Source organism: Solanum lycopersicum, chromosome 11 (genome assembly GCF_036512215.1).
Source record: "Solanum lycopersicum chromosome 11, SLM_r2.1".
Classification (NCBI taxonomy): Eukaryota; Viridiplantae; Streptophyta; class Magnoliopsida; order Solanales; family Solanaceae; genus Solanum; species Solanum lycopersicum.
In genome coordinates, this window is record NC_090810.1 from 14138692 (window position 1) to 14156664 (window position 17973).

Consider the following 17973-nt stretch of genomic DNA (forward strand, 5'->3'; position numbering starts at 1 on the left):
CCAAAATGATGCTTCAACCTACTCCCCCACCTTCTTTCTTAGAATGTTTTATCCATAGACCCAGGCGCCGCCCACCTTTTCCCTCACGCTACCTAACTAGCTTTCTCTATGGCTGCCTCGAGACATCCTCTCCCATCAAACGCCCCACGTGATACCCCACCTTTTCGTCAGAAATGGCTATGTGCCGCTGGAAAAATGTCAAGTCTGACGGTTCCTTCACCCATCTATCATTCACCCATTTAAATCAATCCAAAATATTGAGATTTTCAAAGTTTTTTTCTTCTTTTTCATTGCTTTGCTCTTTACTCTAAGATTGGGGATTTTTCAAGATTTTAAATTTTCAACTATTGAAGCACAAACTGGCTATAAAAGGGAACCATTTGGTTCTCAGAAAGATCATGGAAAAGACAGAGAGGAATCATCGAAAAAGAGAGAAAAAGATTGTGACTCGAGTTCTAATTGATGGTGGTTCTGGAAGCAACATATATATTTTTACCACACTAAGGGACTTAGATGTTAGTATGGGGGAGATAAGGGAAAGTCGTGTGAAAGTTAGAGCTTTTGATGGAGCATAAAAAAGTGTTATTGAAGAGATCTATCTCACATTGTAGGTGGGGCATACTGAATTCTCATCTTATTTCAAGTGATGGATGTATCATCCAACTACAACATATTATTGTGAAGACCATAGGTTCACATGGCAAGAGTGGTTCCTTCCACACTTCACCCATGTGTAAAACCTGAGTGGGGTCGCACAGAAGTTACTATCCACGGAGAGTTTCTTCATCCCATCCTTTCTGTTAATTCTATCCAGTCGCTGACGAGTTAGACGAAGCCCCTTTTTACACTTAGGAAACTATGCAAGTTGTAAGGTTCGGTAAGGAAGCAAAGAGAAGTAATGCAAAATTTTCAAGTGCAGCAAAAATGGTTGCGTTAGAGATGTAGAAGTATGGATATCAACGTAAGAGTGGACTTGGACCCAAGTCCAATGACATAGTCGAGCTGATCTAGTTGAAGCACTAGAGAGGCACCAACGAACTCGGACATGAGTCTTCCTGGGGAGGAGACCACCGGGGGAAAGCCATACAATCTTCGTATCACAAAAAAACTTTGATTCCAAATCAGGCTAGCGTTGATGACATTGTAGAAGGAATAAGAAGAGATAAAGCTCAACAAGTTGACCATTCGTGATGCCAAACCTGGAGAAATCTTGGAGAATTTATTGTAGGAAAGTAGTCTTAATTTTAAAATTCCCATGATCAAATTGAGGCTTGAATCATGCCTAATCTTTTGTTGTTTGCCTCTTCTAAAAGTAATAATGCTTTGAAATAAAGATATTTACTTTCCTTAGAAATTTTCTCGTCATTGTAAATATATATTTATTTTTACTTACCTTTTGCACTTTTTAGCACTCATATTAATTAAAATCCTCGTTCAATGGTTATGACATGTCTTACCTTTTGCACTTTTTAGCACTCATATTAATAAAAATCCTCGTTCAATGGTTATGACATGTCACAAATCTACCGAGCATGGTGAAAGTGATAAACAAAATGATGAAGAGTATGATAAAAGCAGGATGCCTGAAAATATACAACAAGAGATCGAGCAGGTTGAAAGTCAGACATATGGATGAAATTGAGGTTCCCAACTTAGGAGATGAGAAAATCATGAAGGAGACACGAGTCAACATACATTTGGAGACTGAAAGAAAGCAAGAGTTAATAGAGTTTCTTAAGCAATATGTTGACGTATTTACTTTGTTTTATAATGACATGCCAGGATAAAGCACTGATATTGTCTCGTACAAATTACCGACTGATCCCACGTACTTGTCTACCTGTTAGCAAAAGACAAGAAAATTCAATCCAGATTTGAGTTTAAAAATCAAGGAGCTCGTAACTAAGTAAATTGAGGCAAACATTGTGAGGGTTATAAATTACCCCACATGGTTAGTTAAGATTGTGCTTGTTCCAAAAAGGGATGGAAATATCAGAATATACGTGGACTATCGAGATTTTAACAAGTTCAGTCCTAAGGATGATTTCCCTCTTCCAAATATTCATATACTCATCGGTTTGTTGTGTAAAATACGAGTTGCAATCATTTGTCGATTGCTTTACAAGATATCACCAAATCTTGATGGATGACAATAATGCAGAAAAGAACATATTTATCACTCTATGGGGAGTGTATTGCTACATAGTAATGCCATTTGTTCTAAAAAATGCTTGTGCAACCTACATGAAGATCATAACTATCCTTTTTCACGATATAATCCATAAGGAAATTGAAGTGTATGTGTATGATGTCGTTATCAATTCCAAAAGAAGTTTAGACCACCTGGATTATTTACGAAAGTTCTTTGGAAGGTTGCATAAGTATAATTTGAAGTTGAATCCAACAAAGTGTGAGTCCATATTCAATTTACTGAAGAAGGATGTTGCCACAAAATGGGCAGGGGAATGCCAAAATGCTTTCGATAAAATCAAAGAATATCCAATCTACCAGTATTGGTCCCACCAGAGCTGGGAAAGCCTTTGTTATTGTATCTATCTATCATGGATAATGCATTTGGATGTGTATTGGGGCAGCATAATAAGACATGTATTTTGAAGAGGTAGAAGAGAGCAAGCAATTTACTATTTGAGCAAGAAGTTTACACCATGCAAGGCAAGATAAAATGAACATGTTGCGCTTTAACTTAGATCGCACAAAAATTTAGGCATTACTTGTCAGCATACACCACGAACTTGATCTCAAGAATGGATCCACTCAAGTACAACCTTCAGAAACCCATTCCTACAGGTAAGCTGGCAAAGTTGAAAATTTTGTTGAGTGAGTTTGATATCGTGTACGTGACACAAAAGACTATCAAATGACAAGCCCTAGCTGATCACTTCGCAAGAAACCCGGTGTACCGGGATTACAAACCGCTCACAAACTACTTCTTTGATGAAGAGGTTTTGTTTGTAAGAGAAGATATATCAAAGTCATATAATGGATGGAGGATGTTATTTGATGGAGCATCAGACTTTATTGGAGTTGGAATATGTTCAGTCTTAATTTCGGAAACAGGCTAGTATTACCCAATCTCAACTAAGATTATGTTATACTGTACCAATAACATGGCGGAATATGAAGCTTGTAATCTCGAACTCAGGATGACCATCGACATGAACATCAAAGAACTTTTGGTGATATGAGATTCTAACTTTTTGGTTCACCAGGTGCAAGGAGAATGGACCACTAAGAATTTCAAGATCACGCCTTATCTGAATTGCATAAAAGAGTTGAGTAGGAGATTCATAAGAATTGATTCAAACATGTCCTTCGAGCTCAAAATGAGTTTGTCGATGCCTTGACAATATTGTCCTCGTTGATTCAAATCCAGACAAGAATTACATCGACCATATCGATATAGAGATACATGATCAACATGCATACTATTTTCATGTTGATGAGAAACTGGATGGAAAACGCTGATACTATAACATTAGAAGATTGATAGAAGTACAAGAATATCGACCCTATCGATATGAGGATACATAATAAATTTGTTTGAATTTATATAGTACATCAACTTCTACAGTAATGTGTTATTTACATTGGAATTGAATTATTGAAAAGTAATTGATAAGTTCAATTTTCATCAATCATTACATAGAGAACCTTATTCATAGACACTATATTACAATTCCTTACAAAATAAGAGGCTATAAACTATTTCTATGTTGTAGAATTGTATATACCTATTATATTTTAACAGTAACCTCATGTTCGTATAATCTTACTCGACCTGAATAGTTAGGTGCTATAATAGTTGCATATGCATCAAATGATTGACTACCATATTCAGTTACTTGAGTTTCTATTATCTTCATTTTCAGCCTACAAATCAGATTCAAGAGGATAAGTTCAAGTAAATTAAATTGATCCAATATTTAAGAACAAGAAATAATCTCGATAAAATTTGAAAGAAGAAAGCTCTATGCGTTGTATCCTCATATTTTCAAGATCAGAGTCTACACCTTGGACGCGACTGACACTCAAGAATCATTATTGATCCCCAAATGAAGCCTCATCTTGGCTGGCTACAAGCAGAAGACTAACTCAAAAGCATACAAAAGTTTAAAAGTGAAATAAATTCAGTAACTCAAATGCTCAATTTTACTTTTTTTATTTTTTTATTTTCATTATACAAAATTTTATTTAACATTTATAAATTACTACATGTTCTTTAATTAAGTTTTTAGTATCCTTAATTATTTTTTATGTAATATTTCTATAATATTAATTTTAGATTTTAAAGTTGACGTTTATAATTCAGTTTTTGTATATATGATTATTCATATAAACTTAAGTTAATTTTATTTTAAATTTATAATTTGATAAAAGTATAATCATAACCTTCAGATATATATATATATATATATATATATATATATATATATATAGAGAGAGAGAGAGAGAGAGAGAGAGAGAGAGAGAGAATTAGCCTTCCCCTTTTATGAAAAGTTGTGACTTTTATGAAAATTTGCTATTTTTATGAAGAGTTGTGACTTTTATGAAAGGTAGTGAGTGACCTTCTCTAAAGGTTGTAACTTTTTCAAAGAGTTGTGACCTTTCCGATAAGATACAAGAAGCATTTGTTCGCATTATACTTTATTGTCTATAAATAGAGGAATTTTTTCTCACTTTAGAACAACGAAAATTTTGAACTTCTTCTTCTGAAAAATCAAATATTTGTGTATTTTGCTTCTTTTGGATGACTCACTGGCATCATTGCTTTTGTATCAATACACTAGTGAATAGAATAGTTTTAACCTAAGAGGGTCTATTTCTTTGAACATCAGGTACTAGTGGGGAATAAACTTTTTTAAGGAGACATCGTACATTCAGTGGGCTAAATTATTTCCATTCTTTTTATTCTGTTGTTACAGGTCCTGGTATATTTTTACGGTCATTAAGTTATACATATATTATTAATTGATATTTTTGAGAACATGCTTCTGCAAAGTTATTGTTGTAAGTATTTATTAGTACAAATTAATTAACAAATTTTAATTGAGTATTAAAACACGTTTTCTATATTGAAAGTGTTGAAGGTACAATTAAAAAAAACTTATAAATCTCTAATTTCATCATAAAATGCGTCATTCCTTCACATACAAAGATGAGATGTTGTGTTCTTTAGAAATTCTCTAAAAGTTAATAACTTTGCATGTTCATATTTTTAAGTTTTTATGTTGTTGTTATCTATTTTTACTAATTTTACCAATGGATATTATGAGTACTTTAAGAATTGAAAGTTGAATAAAGTGTTAGTCAATTTTTTAAGGTATGTTATTTTAAAATAGAGGAACTTTTCTGATTAGAATGATTTGTTATCATCATTGAATATCTCAAAGTTTACTACCGTTAATGTATGCTTTTTCTCGTTGTTTTGTTGTCTCCTTAAAAATGTATTGATTATTTTTCGTTTCATAAGTATATGATCTCAATTGGAAAAAACTTTCGTCCTTTTAATGTTTTTCTTTGTTTCCTCTCATTCGGCTTTTTAAAATATTTTTGGTGTGAGTTATGACTATTTTCGGCAAGCTTAATTTGAAGAATATGAAATAATATCTACTCTAAATAAAAGTAATATTTTAAGATACAAAAGATATGTACATTAACATAGATTTGTTGTCCTTTATGTCTCAAGTCATTTCTGAACGTTTGAGTTATCTAGGTTAGACTTATTTTTATTTTTTTATGTTCGAGAATATTTCTTTATCATGAGTCTAGATACCAAAATTTTGATATACTTGTACTTTCGTAATGCAACAATACATACATATTTTTGCAAAAGTCATAAACTTGCATTGATAAAGCATTTAGAAGGACCTTCAGCGTAGCAGTTTAATGAAGAATGAATTTCTAAAAGGTCAACAAATTATTTTGTTGTTTCAATTTTTTTTCTCCTTCTATAAATATTTTTAGAATAATAAAGTAACAATAATGAAATGTATTGAACTTTTGATCTCAAACAAGTTGATTGTCTCTAAAAAAATTTATTTATGTTATTGTCCTATACATTTTAACGGTTTTAACTTATTTATAAATAATATTGATTATTGAAAACTTTCACATAAATATTTTTTCAAAAGGAGTTATTCTAACCGTAAAATTATCAAATTATATATTTTTCATATAAAAAGAAAATAGAAAAAATGATGTTTGATTGCTGCATAAAAATATTACTCAATTTTAACAAGATAATTATATCATCAAACATATGCTACGATAATTATGTAAAAAACAAAAATAATTAAATATCAAAATATTTTATATCATTCATATTATATTCTTTTTAAAAAATTGTTTCATGAAGTAAGAAAATACAAATAATATAAAAAATGATAAAATGATATTGAAGACAGAGAATTTATTTTTTTAAATTTCTTTTGGGAACCTACATCAAGTCTTTAGAATTCCATTGCTCTCTGCTGCAAGGCCATTGAAAGTGGTGCTCCGCGCCAAAATCCTCCCTTCTCTTGGGTGACATTGTTCGGGTTGGACTACTGATTTGTGCTCAGTTTTGATGGGTTCTAAGAGAAAATCCAAGAGCTCAAACCATTTCAAAAAACGAAACCTAGGTTGTGATGATTCTGGCATTTTCCAGCATCTTATCTCAGTCCTTCAAACTCCACAGGTGCTTTACAGTTTCATATGATTTATCTTTTATTATTGGTTTGCCCTTCTCCATAATTTCTGTTTACAGGGTTTGTTTGTGTTCTAATTTTCCTCTTTTCTTTTCTGGGGAAGGGGTTTTGGGTGGGTATCTGGAAGTGGGTGGGGTTTTGGGGATCAAGATTGTAACTTTGAGAAATTTTGTGTATTTTTTGCTTTTAAGATTTTTTTTAAGCTCATTTTAAGCTCGCCCATGTTGGTATTTTTTGTTGATGACTGTTTATTTGTTTTGTATTCTGCTTATGTTTTTATTTCTTAGTTTGGTTTTCTAATTTCTAGTTCAATGTCTTAGATTCTTTGCAGCACGCTTGTTGATTAGAATTTTTGAGAAAATAGTCAATTTTGTGGGTTTAATTATGATGAAGAGCTTGTTTGGATTGACTCATTTTAGGTGTTTTTGAACTAAAATAGCTTGACAATGTTGCAGATTGCATAGTGACCTCATTCAAAATTTGCTGCAGACTAGTTTGGTTCAGTTTAGCTGTGGATTGACTTGCTTGTTGGTAGAAACATTAGAGATACTTTATATTCAGATTTTGTGGAGTGTTGAATATTCAATTTGCAGTTGTTGGATGCTTTCATGGGTTGTGAAAAGTTCTTATCTTTTTCTTTGGCTTCAGTTCATGCAATTTTTGGCTTAGGGTGGGGTTTTGGGGATCAAGATTGTAACTTTGAGAAATTTTGTGTATTTTTTGCTTTTAAGATTTTTTTTAAGCTCATTTTAAGCTCGCCCATGTTGGTATTTTTTGTTGATGACTGTTTATTTGTTTTGTATTCTGCTTATGTTTTTATTTCTTAGTTTGGTTTTCTAATTTCTAGTTCAATGTCTTAGATTCTTTGCAGCACGCTTGTTGATTAGAATTTTTGAGAAAATAGTCAATTTTGTGGGTTTAATTATGATGAAGAGCTTGTTTGGATTGACTCATTTTAGGTGTTTTTGAACTAAAATAGCTTGACAATGTTGCAGATTGCATAGTGACCTCATTCAAAATTTGCTGCAGACTAGTTTGGTTCAGTTTAGCTGTGGATTGACTTGCTTGTTGGTAGAAACATTAGAGATACTTTATATTCAGATTTTGTGGAGTGTTGAATATTCAATTTGCAGTTGTTGGATGCTTTCATGGGTTGTGAAAAGTTCTTATCTTTTTCTTTGGCTTCAGTTCATGCAATTTTTGGCTTAGGGTGGGGTTTTGGGGATCAAGATTGTAACTTTGAGAAATTTTGTGTATTTTTTGCTTTTAAGATTTTTTTTAAGCTCATTTTAAGCTCGCCCATGTTGGTATTTTTTGTTGATGACTGTTTATTTGTTTTGTATTCTGCTTATGTTTTTATTTCTTAGTTTGGTTTTCTAATTTCTAGTTCAATGTCTTAGATTCTTTGCAGCACGCTTGTTGATTAGAATTTTTGAGAAAATAGTCAATTTTGTGGGTTTAATTATGATGAAGAGCTTGTTTGGATTGACTCATTTTAGGTGTTTTTGAACTAAAATAGCTTGACAATGTTGCAGATTGCATAGTGACCTCATTCAAAATTTGCTGCAGACTAGTTTGGTTCAGTTTAGCTGTGGATTGACTTGCTTGTTGGTAGAAACATTAGAGATACTTTATATTCAGATTTTGTGGAGTGTTGAATATTCAATTTGCAGTTGTTGGATGCTTTCATGGGTTGTGAAAAGTTCTTATCTTTTTCTTTGGCTTCAGTTCATGCAATTTTTGGCTTAGGGTGGGGTTTTGGGGATCAAGATTGTAACTTTGAGAAATTTTGTGTATTTTTTGCTTTTAAGATTTTTTTTAAGCTCATTTTAAGCTCGCCCATGTTGGTATTTTTTGTTGATGACTGTTTATTTGTTTTGTATTCTGCTTATGTTTTTATTTCTTAGTTTGGTTTTCTAATTTCTAGTTCAATGTCTTAGATTCTTTGCAGCACGCTTGTTGATTAGAATTTTTGAGAAAATAGTCAATTTTGTGGGTTTAATTATGATGAAGAGCTTGTTTGGATTGACTCATTTTAGGTGTTTTTGAACTAAAATAGCTTGACAATGTTGCAGATTGCATAGTGACCTCATTCAAAATTTGCTGCAGACTAGTTTGGTTCAGTTTAGCTGTGGATTGACTTGCTTGTTGGTAGAAACATTAGAGATACTTTATATTCAGATTTTGTGGAGTGTTGAATATTCAATTTGCAGTTGTTGGATGCTTTCATGGGTTGTGAAAAGTTCTTATCTTTTTCTTTGGCTTCAGTTCATGCAATTTTTGGCTTAGGATGGAAACTAGACACTAACTTCTTTTCTTACTTTTGTGCTATAAACGAATGTTGGACCCCTTAGCATTGTTGGTTATCGCCATCTTAACAATTTTTAACGGCAAAATACAAATCTAGTTAAGATTCAGTGGCAATTTTACTCCCTAGAGAAATTGGAGAGGGAAGTTGGAAAGCTATTTGAATATGGAATAATTGTGAACGTATACAAACATTACATACTCATATGAAGAAAAGGAAAAAAAATGCATCTTGTGAATAACCTGCCCAAAGAAAAAAAAAAAAGAAACATTATGCGATAAGAACAAACTGGTAAAATTGGATTTCAAGGTGAAACTGAAGTCCTCAGTTGATTTCCAAGTACTACTAATCTTTTGGTACTACTGGGGGAGTTTGTCTTGTTAAGTGTTTCCCCTAAAGTACTTTTAAAATGCCTGTTGATAGAAATATGTATGACTAAACTAATCGACAGTCGATATGTTATTTCAATTTCTCTTTTGATTCTAATTTATTGTGCCCCATTCTTCCACCATGCAGGGTGTGAAGTTACCTGTGTTGAAAAGTTTGTATTGTCTGCTTGTCTATTTCTCCTTGAACTCATTAGAAAGTCCAACATATAAACTTGATTTTGATGATTTGGACATGGATGTTGATCACAATGGGTTTAAAGCATCATCAAAGGATATAGAGACCCTCTCTGGCATATTATTTGAAGAAATGTATGAGCGGTTTGACCATTTATTCTCTGCTCCCCGTGATACTTCTGTGAATGATCAGAGACAAGGTATTTTACAGAAGAATATGTCCAAAGATGCTGAAACTTTTTATTTGCTGCTGAGGTGTTGTATGGTAACCTTGACCTTGCTTGTGTCCCAACATAATCTTCTTTTAGAAAAAGGGAAGATCCTTTTGGTGTTGCTCCGAAAGTTATGTTCAATAAACACATTTGCAGCAGGAAATAGGACAAAAATTACTTTTCAAAAATCAGTTTCTCATGCAGTCACATCTGAGGATAATGATTGTAGAACAACCTCCACAGAGGACATTGTTGCATCCCTCCATCTTGTTGAGCCATCTGATCCTCACACTTCTTTCTTGTGTGCAACATTTGAGGTAATTTGCTTATTTATCTCTTGTTGGTTGGTATATGGCTCTCTATTTTTGCTCATGAAGAAATCTTATGCTTCCTTGTCTGTCAAAATAGAATATGATTGACCGTTAATAAGGTCTGAGTGAGTGAGTAACTCAGTGTGTCTTCACTTGTTGTATCACTAGCACTACAATAGGGAGGTAAAGAATTGAAGTCTGATTTAAATCCCGGCGAAATGGTCTGATGGGCACTTGTACTTATATGAGTTTGTATTCTGAACCCTTTTACTTAACATTTTACCAACTAAACCCTCAAACCTATTGGGCTTGATATTTCAAACTCTTTTTTTGACCTGTCATCCTATGTGACATTTTTATTCAAAATGCGTGTGATACACATAAAATAAGAGCGTGAGGTCTTGAAAATAAATTGAAAATGTCAAGTTTTGACCTAATTAAGAGTATCTTCTTCCCCATCTATTCATTCACCATTGTTGGACAAAAAAAAAACTTTTTTTTAGGCTTTTCTACTTATCTCCAAATTCTTTCTTCATTTTTTAAATTGTTTCAGGCTGCCTTTCATCTTCTTCAAAGGATTCATTATTTCTTGAACAAATTCAGTCTTTATTACTCTACAAAGAATTTTCACAAGTAACAAATTTCTTTCATTGCTCCAAACAAATTAATAGACTTATCGATCCTATTTTTCAACAAGTATTTCGTTTCCTCTAAACTTAACATATCGTTGGAGCTATCAACAACACCGATTTCTGCAAATCGTCAGAACACAAAATCATTGAAAAAACAAGAACTTAAAAGTTAAATTGATCCAAAATTACAAAGAGGGGAAGAAAAAGAAAAAGAAACATGGAGAATGAGTGAATGAAGAGAATCTGAGTTTGAGTAATTTGGACGAGTCGTGAGATCTAGGGTTTTGGAGCGAGTATCGCAGCCGTTTGGAGCCATTACTGCTTTTTCCAAATCGAATGTGGAGCAGTCACCCTCTTCCATCTTTGAGTGCTAGCTCCACCACCACATTGCGGTGTACAGACGCTCTTGTTGGTATGCGTTTTACTGGTGAAAACCTTTGGAATGAGAGAGGAGGAAGAAAAGAAATCTGGAAGATAATTGGAAAAAGAGAAAAAGACTTTTTCAAATAAAATTTTGGGGCTTTAATTTAATTTTACCATTTTATATCCTACGTGGCTGGTAAAAATGAGGTGGAACGTGAAATGGTAACAGTGGTTCAGTTGGCAAAGGATTAAGTAGAAGGGTCCATAATACAAATTCATACAAGTATAAGAGTCCATTAGACCATTCCGCCTTAAATCTCTGATGAGCAAACGAGAGTGTAGGGTGAGGGTCCTCACTGGGGTTGTAGCCTGTAGGGTGCTTTTTAGTTAACTCAGTGGCATGTCTAAACTAAAAGCTTGATGACGCAGGCTGCATCTTGCGATACTGATCTACTATATTACTCCTCAAAGAAGAAGTATCGGGAGCACAATTTTCTCAGAAAACTTGTATATGCAAAATCTGGTTGAGAGCTGAATGAGTGTGTAGATATTGGAGAGAAGTGCACAACTTTTATCTTCCATGTTAAATATTTTTCTTGCCATGTTCATTCATCTGGGAGAGAAGGGGAGTAAAAGGAAAAAGCGTTAGGCGCTGTCTTTCAGTTAATGATTGGCATGAGTACGCAAGTCAGCATGTATATGATACTAAACTTCTTCTTAAACAGTCATGGACACTCTCAGTATTTCTTAAGAGAAGTTCTTTCACCGCAAAATACCTGTTTCTTTTTGGAGTGTATGAGGTACAAGTATTGCCAGAACCCTAATTTGATCTATAAGATATTTTGTTTCATTGTCAGTGGCATCCATCAGTCTTTGTTAGGTTTTCTAGTTCTCCCAGTTCATTTTTCTTTCTGTTGTACATCTTGTAATTACTGTGGACCTTGCCTCATGTTATGTACTTCACTTAAGATATCTGCTGTAATTTACCCTTTATGGGAAATGCATATGCAGGTTTTTGTGGATGAGCTTCTGGTACATGGACAATTGAGACAGTATTTTAAGCTTATTGATTCTCTAGCTTCTTCTGATGAAGTTTTATTTACGCCTCAATCTGGTCAGGGTGATATAGGAATAGTAATGGAAGTTTTGTCTAGGTACTTCTTATTATCATGGTCTAATGAGCTTAGGTCTGGAGATCATCTTAACAGATTATTATTGGTAAACAATGAATATTTCAAATCTTCATTAAAAGCTCATGAGTTGAGTCTGTCTGCGGCCATATCTCTGCTTCTCAACCCGATCATTCTTTCTGCCCCAAAACTAATGCAAGCACAATTGATTTCAATGATTCACGAGGCCACCTTTCTGCTAGTAGATATTCAAAACCTTAAGACAAATCATAGACCTCTCAAATTCTTCCTCTCACTGTTTGAAAAATCCGTAGCTTTGTACATGAAGCACTTGTCCGTGTTGCAAAATGCCTGTCAGTCTTCATCTGTTAGTCATTCTTCTACAACAGGTGTAGAAGGGAAGGGTATTCATCCCCTTTTTGAATTGTGTATATTAGCAAGGACAAGAAATGAGATCAATAATTTAGTTTTGAAGTTTGAGGATTCATCACAACCTCACTTTCTTAAACTTTTTTTTGAAATGAAATCTGACCTGATAAGTTCCTGTGTTAACTATGTAAAAGAGAGTCGCTATCTTCTAGAGAACTCCTGCCAGGATGAGATTATGTCCACCTTAAGTTGCCTAATTTTAAGAGCTTCGGACAGTTTCGAAGAGAACGCAATAGTGGATGCAAGTCTGGAAGATATTTGCCTTCTGGTTTCTACACTGAAGCTAATGAGCTCTTCCTTGTTACAACTGGTCTGGTGCCTCAGATGCAACTTGAATTCTGCTTCTTCAAAAACCTTGAAAGATTTTTCATCCTGTGGGGAATACAATTCTATCTTGGGAATAATTGACTGTTTTAGAGAGCTCAGCATATACGGTTCAGTCCAAAATTTATCACGCCAAATGATGGAAATAGACTCTGAGAAGCATAAAGTTTCCAAGATGATGTTTCTTCATTTTTCAGGAATGCTTTCATTCAGTTTCTTTAAGAGGCTTGATTGTTTAGCAAAAGGCTGCTTGTTTGCTGTTATAGCTCTGCTGAATTTATTCATCTTTGAAGAAGGTAATTTGGATATATTCCAGTCACTAGTTGATCCAACTCCAGACTCCTTTTCATATGGATTATCGGCTGTTAGAATCCAGGAGGTCAGGTTTAATCTTTTTTGCTCTTGAAAGAATATATAGCCTACATTATTGTAATTCAAGCTGTTAGTGCATAATACAGGCTGTAGTGGACAAGAGATCTAGTCTTGTGGTTGCATCAAAGTTTCAGAAGGCAAGGACTCTGTGTTCAAGTTCCAGGTACTGATATAGTACCATCACCATGTACCATTTATGAGCTTGAGGCCATACGTTTGCTTGCTTCCACTTTGCTTGTACTAAATCTGCATTTGCATGAAATCTGGCTAACTTTGTTGGCATAAAGACCTCTGTTTGTACCTTGTGTTATGAAGTCTCTCATTCTTCAAATATACTCTCAAGCTTCCATGCGTACTGACCAGCTTTTAAGCCTTCTTCTTGACTTTTGTTATTTAAGTTAAATTAACATTTGTCTCTCTATTGAACCTAAGCTTTATGGACATATCGTCCACTCTTTCTGTCCCAAAATCTGCCTTACCTATATTGCCATTAGATTTTCTGATGTAGAGAACTCAATTCGATCCTGCCTTTTGATACCTAACTTGTATGTTGATCATATTCCTTATAATTCCTTATTTTCTCTAGCATTATTTACTGTGGAAAACTGATACTATAGAAGTGTTGGCGTGTTAGCTCTAATGTGGTTTCCATCTATTTTTGTGAGCAATTAATCTATTCTGGAACAGACATGTGCTAAGATGTTCCTTTTAATTTTTAAGACTTTTATTAGTTAAAATTATAGTTGTTTCAGTCATGAGCTAGACATCTTTCAAATTTAGCTTTGTTAGGAGTTATCTTTGTAGAAGAGCTACAACCATCAATCAGTGATAAGCCAATTAACTAAGGCAAACACAAATTTGGATGAGAGACGAATTTCAAAGGGATAGCAAGATCATATAGCATAGAATTATCTTTCTCAAAGTTGTGTTACTATGAAACAACTTAATCCCACATAGTGTTTCGGGAAGTGAGAAGCAGAAAAAAGGGTAACCCTCGTTCACTTCTCACTTAAAGAGAGCGCTTCAGTGCTTTTAACAACATTGATCCCACGGGATATTCTCCCCAGAAACGTGAAAGTGAGACTTCAAGGTAAAAAGTAGCCTAACATTATAACAATATGAAACTGATGACATGTATTTTAGGTTAGATTTTTATCTCTTGTACGTATGGTTGTATTTTTTTTCTGGTATTATGGTACCAAGCTAGTATTATGCTGGATGTTATACCGGAGGGAATGTTGGGCCGCTTAAGTCCAGCACATCCACAAGATGAGTGTCGTAGAGATTCGGATGCCGAGATGAATGTGTGGTCATACAAATTAGACAAGATTAGAAATGACCACATTTGCGAGAAAGTTCAAGTAGCACACATCAAGGATAAAATGATAGAAGGTCGCTTGAGATGGTATAGTCATGTCTTGCACCGATCGTAGATGCACCAGTCTGTAGATATGAAATCTTTGTTAGGAAGGTGTTAAGAGGGTCGAGGTAGATCTAAGGTCACTTGGAAAATACCTATAACAGATGACTTGGAGGAAATATGTCTTGAAGAACCTACAATTTCTTCGAATCCATGCAGACTTAGCAAAAGGTAGTGCACAATGGAAGAAAAAGATCTATATAGGAGATACTTAGTAGTTGAGAATATGTGTTAGTCATGTTAGCACATGTAATTTATTCCTGTGCCTTTCTAGGAGTTGTTTAGTCTTTTGGAAATTTATACGGAACTTCTAGGTTTTTTATTTTCTTAAAATTGAAGTTCTAGCTGTTGCAGGTTGTAATTTTGTATTTCATTGTTATCTTATTTACTTACCTCACCTTCCTCCTTTACCCCTCCTGCTTACCTTATTCTCTGACTGATAAACACAGAAGGAAGGGATATAGCTCAGCAATAAGCAGTTCTGAGGTTTATAACAAAGAAGATGTGGTAGCAATGGAAGAGGAGATGGAGGAAACTACCAATGGGAAAATATTTCTCAAGTGCAGATCAGAAGCTGGACAAGTCCCTGATTTTGATGACTTAGCTGATTTTATCGAGTGCAAGCAAGGAAAGGACTACCCTTTGTGGCTAAAGCATCGCCAAGAATATCGAAAGTTGAAATGTAACAAGATAGCACTGTTAAGGTGGAAAAGGAAAAAGAAATCTTGGAAAGTCATGAAAAGGAATAAACCTTGAACTAACTTGAAGAGTTTTCCTTGGAAAGGAAACTGGCGAGTTGAGCTTCATTGTGTGATCTGGACATATGTTAGGATATCTCCAACTGAACAATTGCTGTAGAATGATGTTTTGACAATGCTTTCCTCAGTGCATGTAAGACAATTGCTTAAAGAAGATTTTTGTTTAATGTCTGCGGTCGCGTATAAGTAAGGTGAAATCTGAAGACTGATATACTTGGAAGTTCGATCTTAGCAAGTTAACGGAGCTTCTTTTTGTCCTAGTTAAGGCGGTGAAATGGCCATAGAATCCATGAAACATACCGCTGCAACATGATTAAGCTGATATTACATCTTGATTTAGGTATAGCAGATTTTAGCATGCTGAACTCTAACTAGGATCAAGGTACTAGATGCTTTTACAGATAAGTCATTCTGGTTTTGTGCTTCTCTTTTTATGTATATCTAATATTTCATTTTCTCTAGAGAACCCTGAAGTTCTTGTAAAGGAGTCGGGAGGTGTTTGCAGGATTCAGCCTTCTCTGTTCTTGTCTCTTAATGCAAAAGCAACATTCTGATTAAAGCTTTTAAACTGGCGACATCATATGCGCAATCAAAACGAACTTAATATGCAGTACTCCTGTTATTGATTAGAGGAACATTGCAGGTGAGATGTTGACATCATTCGACATTCCATCTTTATTTGTTGTTTCATCAGATGAAGAAAGCCAAGGAAATTATGGTTTTGTATGGCTCTTCTAAGTTGACCATAAGAGCCTGTATTGTAGGATCATGCTTGAAAGTTGGAGAATTCTATGATATTGCACCATCATTGGTATTTTTGTTGAGTACATTCCTGTTAAGTTCCTATCAAAATGCTTTGGAAAGTGAGGTCCAGTTGCCCTAGTCTAATGTGTTCCCTTTTCTTTTCCTACTGATCCTATCAAAGTTAAGGTTAAAGAGATGATTAAACATTGGAATACTGATCTGGTAAATGTTTTGTAATTGTAGGCTAATCTGCCAAAAACCTTTGGACCATTTTGCTGATTCTACTTTCAGCTTTGTGATGGTTTGCAAAGTGTGTGTTGTCTTCATTCGGGGGACCAAATTAACAGTGTCCTCCTTTATTTATTTACTATTATTTAGGGGTAATACAAAATCAAATCGAAAACAGAACCAAACCACAAATTGAGTCAAATTGAAAAAAATTCGACTAGTGGTTTGGTATTGAAAAAAACTTGATTATATTTTGGTTGGTTCGATTTTAACTAAACAAACTCGAGATCAAACCAACCCGATATTATATATGTAATTTTAAAATTTTATTTCATACATAAAAATATTTACTTTGCTATCATTTTAAAATATTTCTTGTACTATTTCATAGTTTTTATCTTTTAATATATTATTTTAAGTTTAAAACATAGAATTTGCAATGGTCTAATAAAGATTATAGTTCATAGATATTAATAATTATAATAAAATTTAAATCAAATCAAATTAATACTAATGCAAAAAGAAAATCAATTCAACACTAAGAATGACAATAATATTGAATATTTGTTCTTTAGTTTTACATTAGACAATTATATTACATAATCAAATTTTATTTTTCCTTAAATATTAGTAATGTAAATAATATTTATTAAACTTATTTTAGCACGATTTAATACTTTTATATTATTCTTATTATTTTCATTATGACTATAGAAAAATTTAATTATGTATGAGGGGCAACTTACACTAGTTGTATGAGTGAATACTTTATTACTATTATATTTGAACATGTGGGACCTGCACTTTAGTTTTCTTTCTTTTTTTCTTATTTTTCTTTCTTTATTTTTCTCTTTCCTCTTTATTTTTCTTTAAATTTATTTTGAAACTAATTTAATTACTCTATGATTTTGTATATATGAAAATAATTTTTTTATCTAATTATTTTAGTTGAATTATTAATTTTTTTTATTTTTTAATTAATTCAAAAAGGCACAAGCATAGAAAAGTTCAACTTAATTCTTTAGATGGTCACTTATATCATAAAATTGACCACTAAAATTATTTCTATTTCTTTTCTTCCATTTTTCATTTATAGTACTTTAAAAATTTTTACCTTTGTATTTCATATCATTTTAATGTTTACTTTAAAATTTATCTAAAAATTATTTTTACTTTATTTGAAAATTAATGTTTGATCATGAAAATTTGAAATACAACTTTTCAACTTGAAGGTAAATTAAAATTTGAAAAACACATTAGTATATATGTTTTTAAACTCATTTTTCACTTTTGATATTATATTAAAGTAAATTCAAACATATTAAATTCTACTGTCAAATGCCACACACACACATATATATATTAAAAAACACACAAAAAAGTATATTTTAATGTAAAAGTATTCATTTACTTTCCTAAATTATTTGTTTGTTTTAACAAAAAAACTTTAAAAAAAATAATATTCGTATCAA

General features: G+C 33.1%; 1 protein-coding gene across 3 annotated transcripts; it reads left to right on the forward strand.

Annotated features, from left to right (window-relative positions):
- The first annotated feature begins 6410 nt into the window (after positions 1-6410).
- LOC101254861 (uncharacterized) lies at positions 6411-16543 on the forward strand. 3 transcript variants are annotated; one of them, XR_011212247.1, is made up of 7 exons: positions 6411-6697; positions 9532-10107; positions 12108-13358; positions 13438-13514; positions 15221-15911; positions 15992-16172; positions 16517-16543. XR_011212247.1 is itself a non-coding variant. In XM_004250376.5 (5 exons), exons 1-5 carry the CDS (start codon positions 6587-6589, stop codon positions 15525-15527), a joined length of 2322 nt encoding a protein of 773 aa, XP_004250424.2. In that variant the 5' UTR covers positions 6411-6586; the 3' UTR covers positions 15528-16543. The 3 variants fall into 3 exon arrangements, 1 of the variants encoding a protein (XP_004250424.2); XR_738433.4 differs by having other exon boundaries at positions 15992-16543; XM_004250376.5 differs by having other exon boundaries at positions 15221-16543.
- Positions 16544-17973: the final 1430 nt, after the last annotated feature.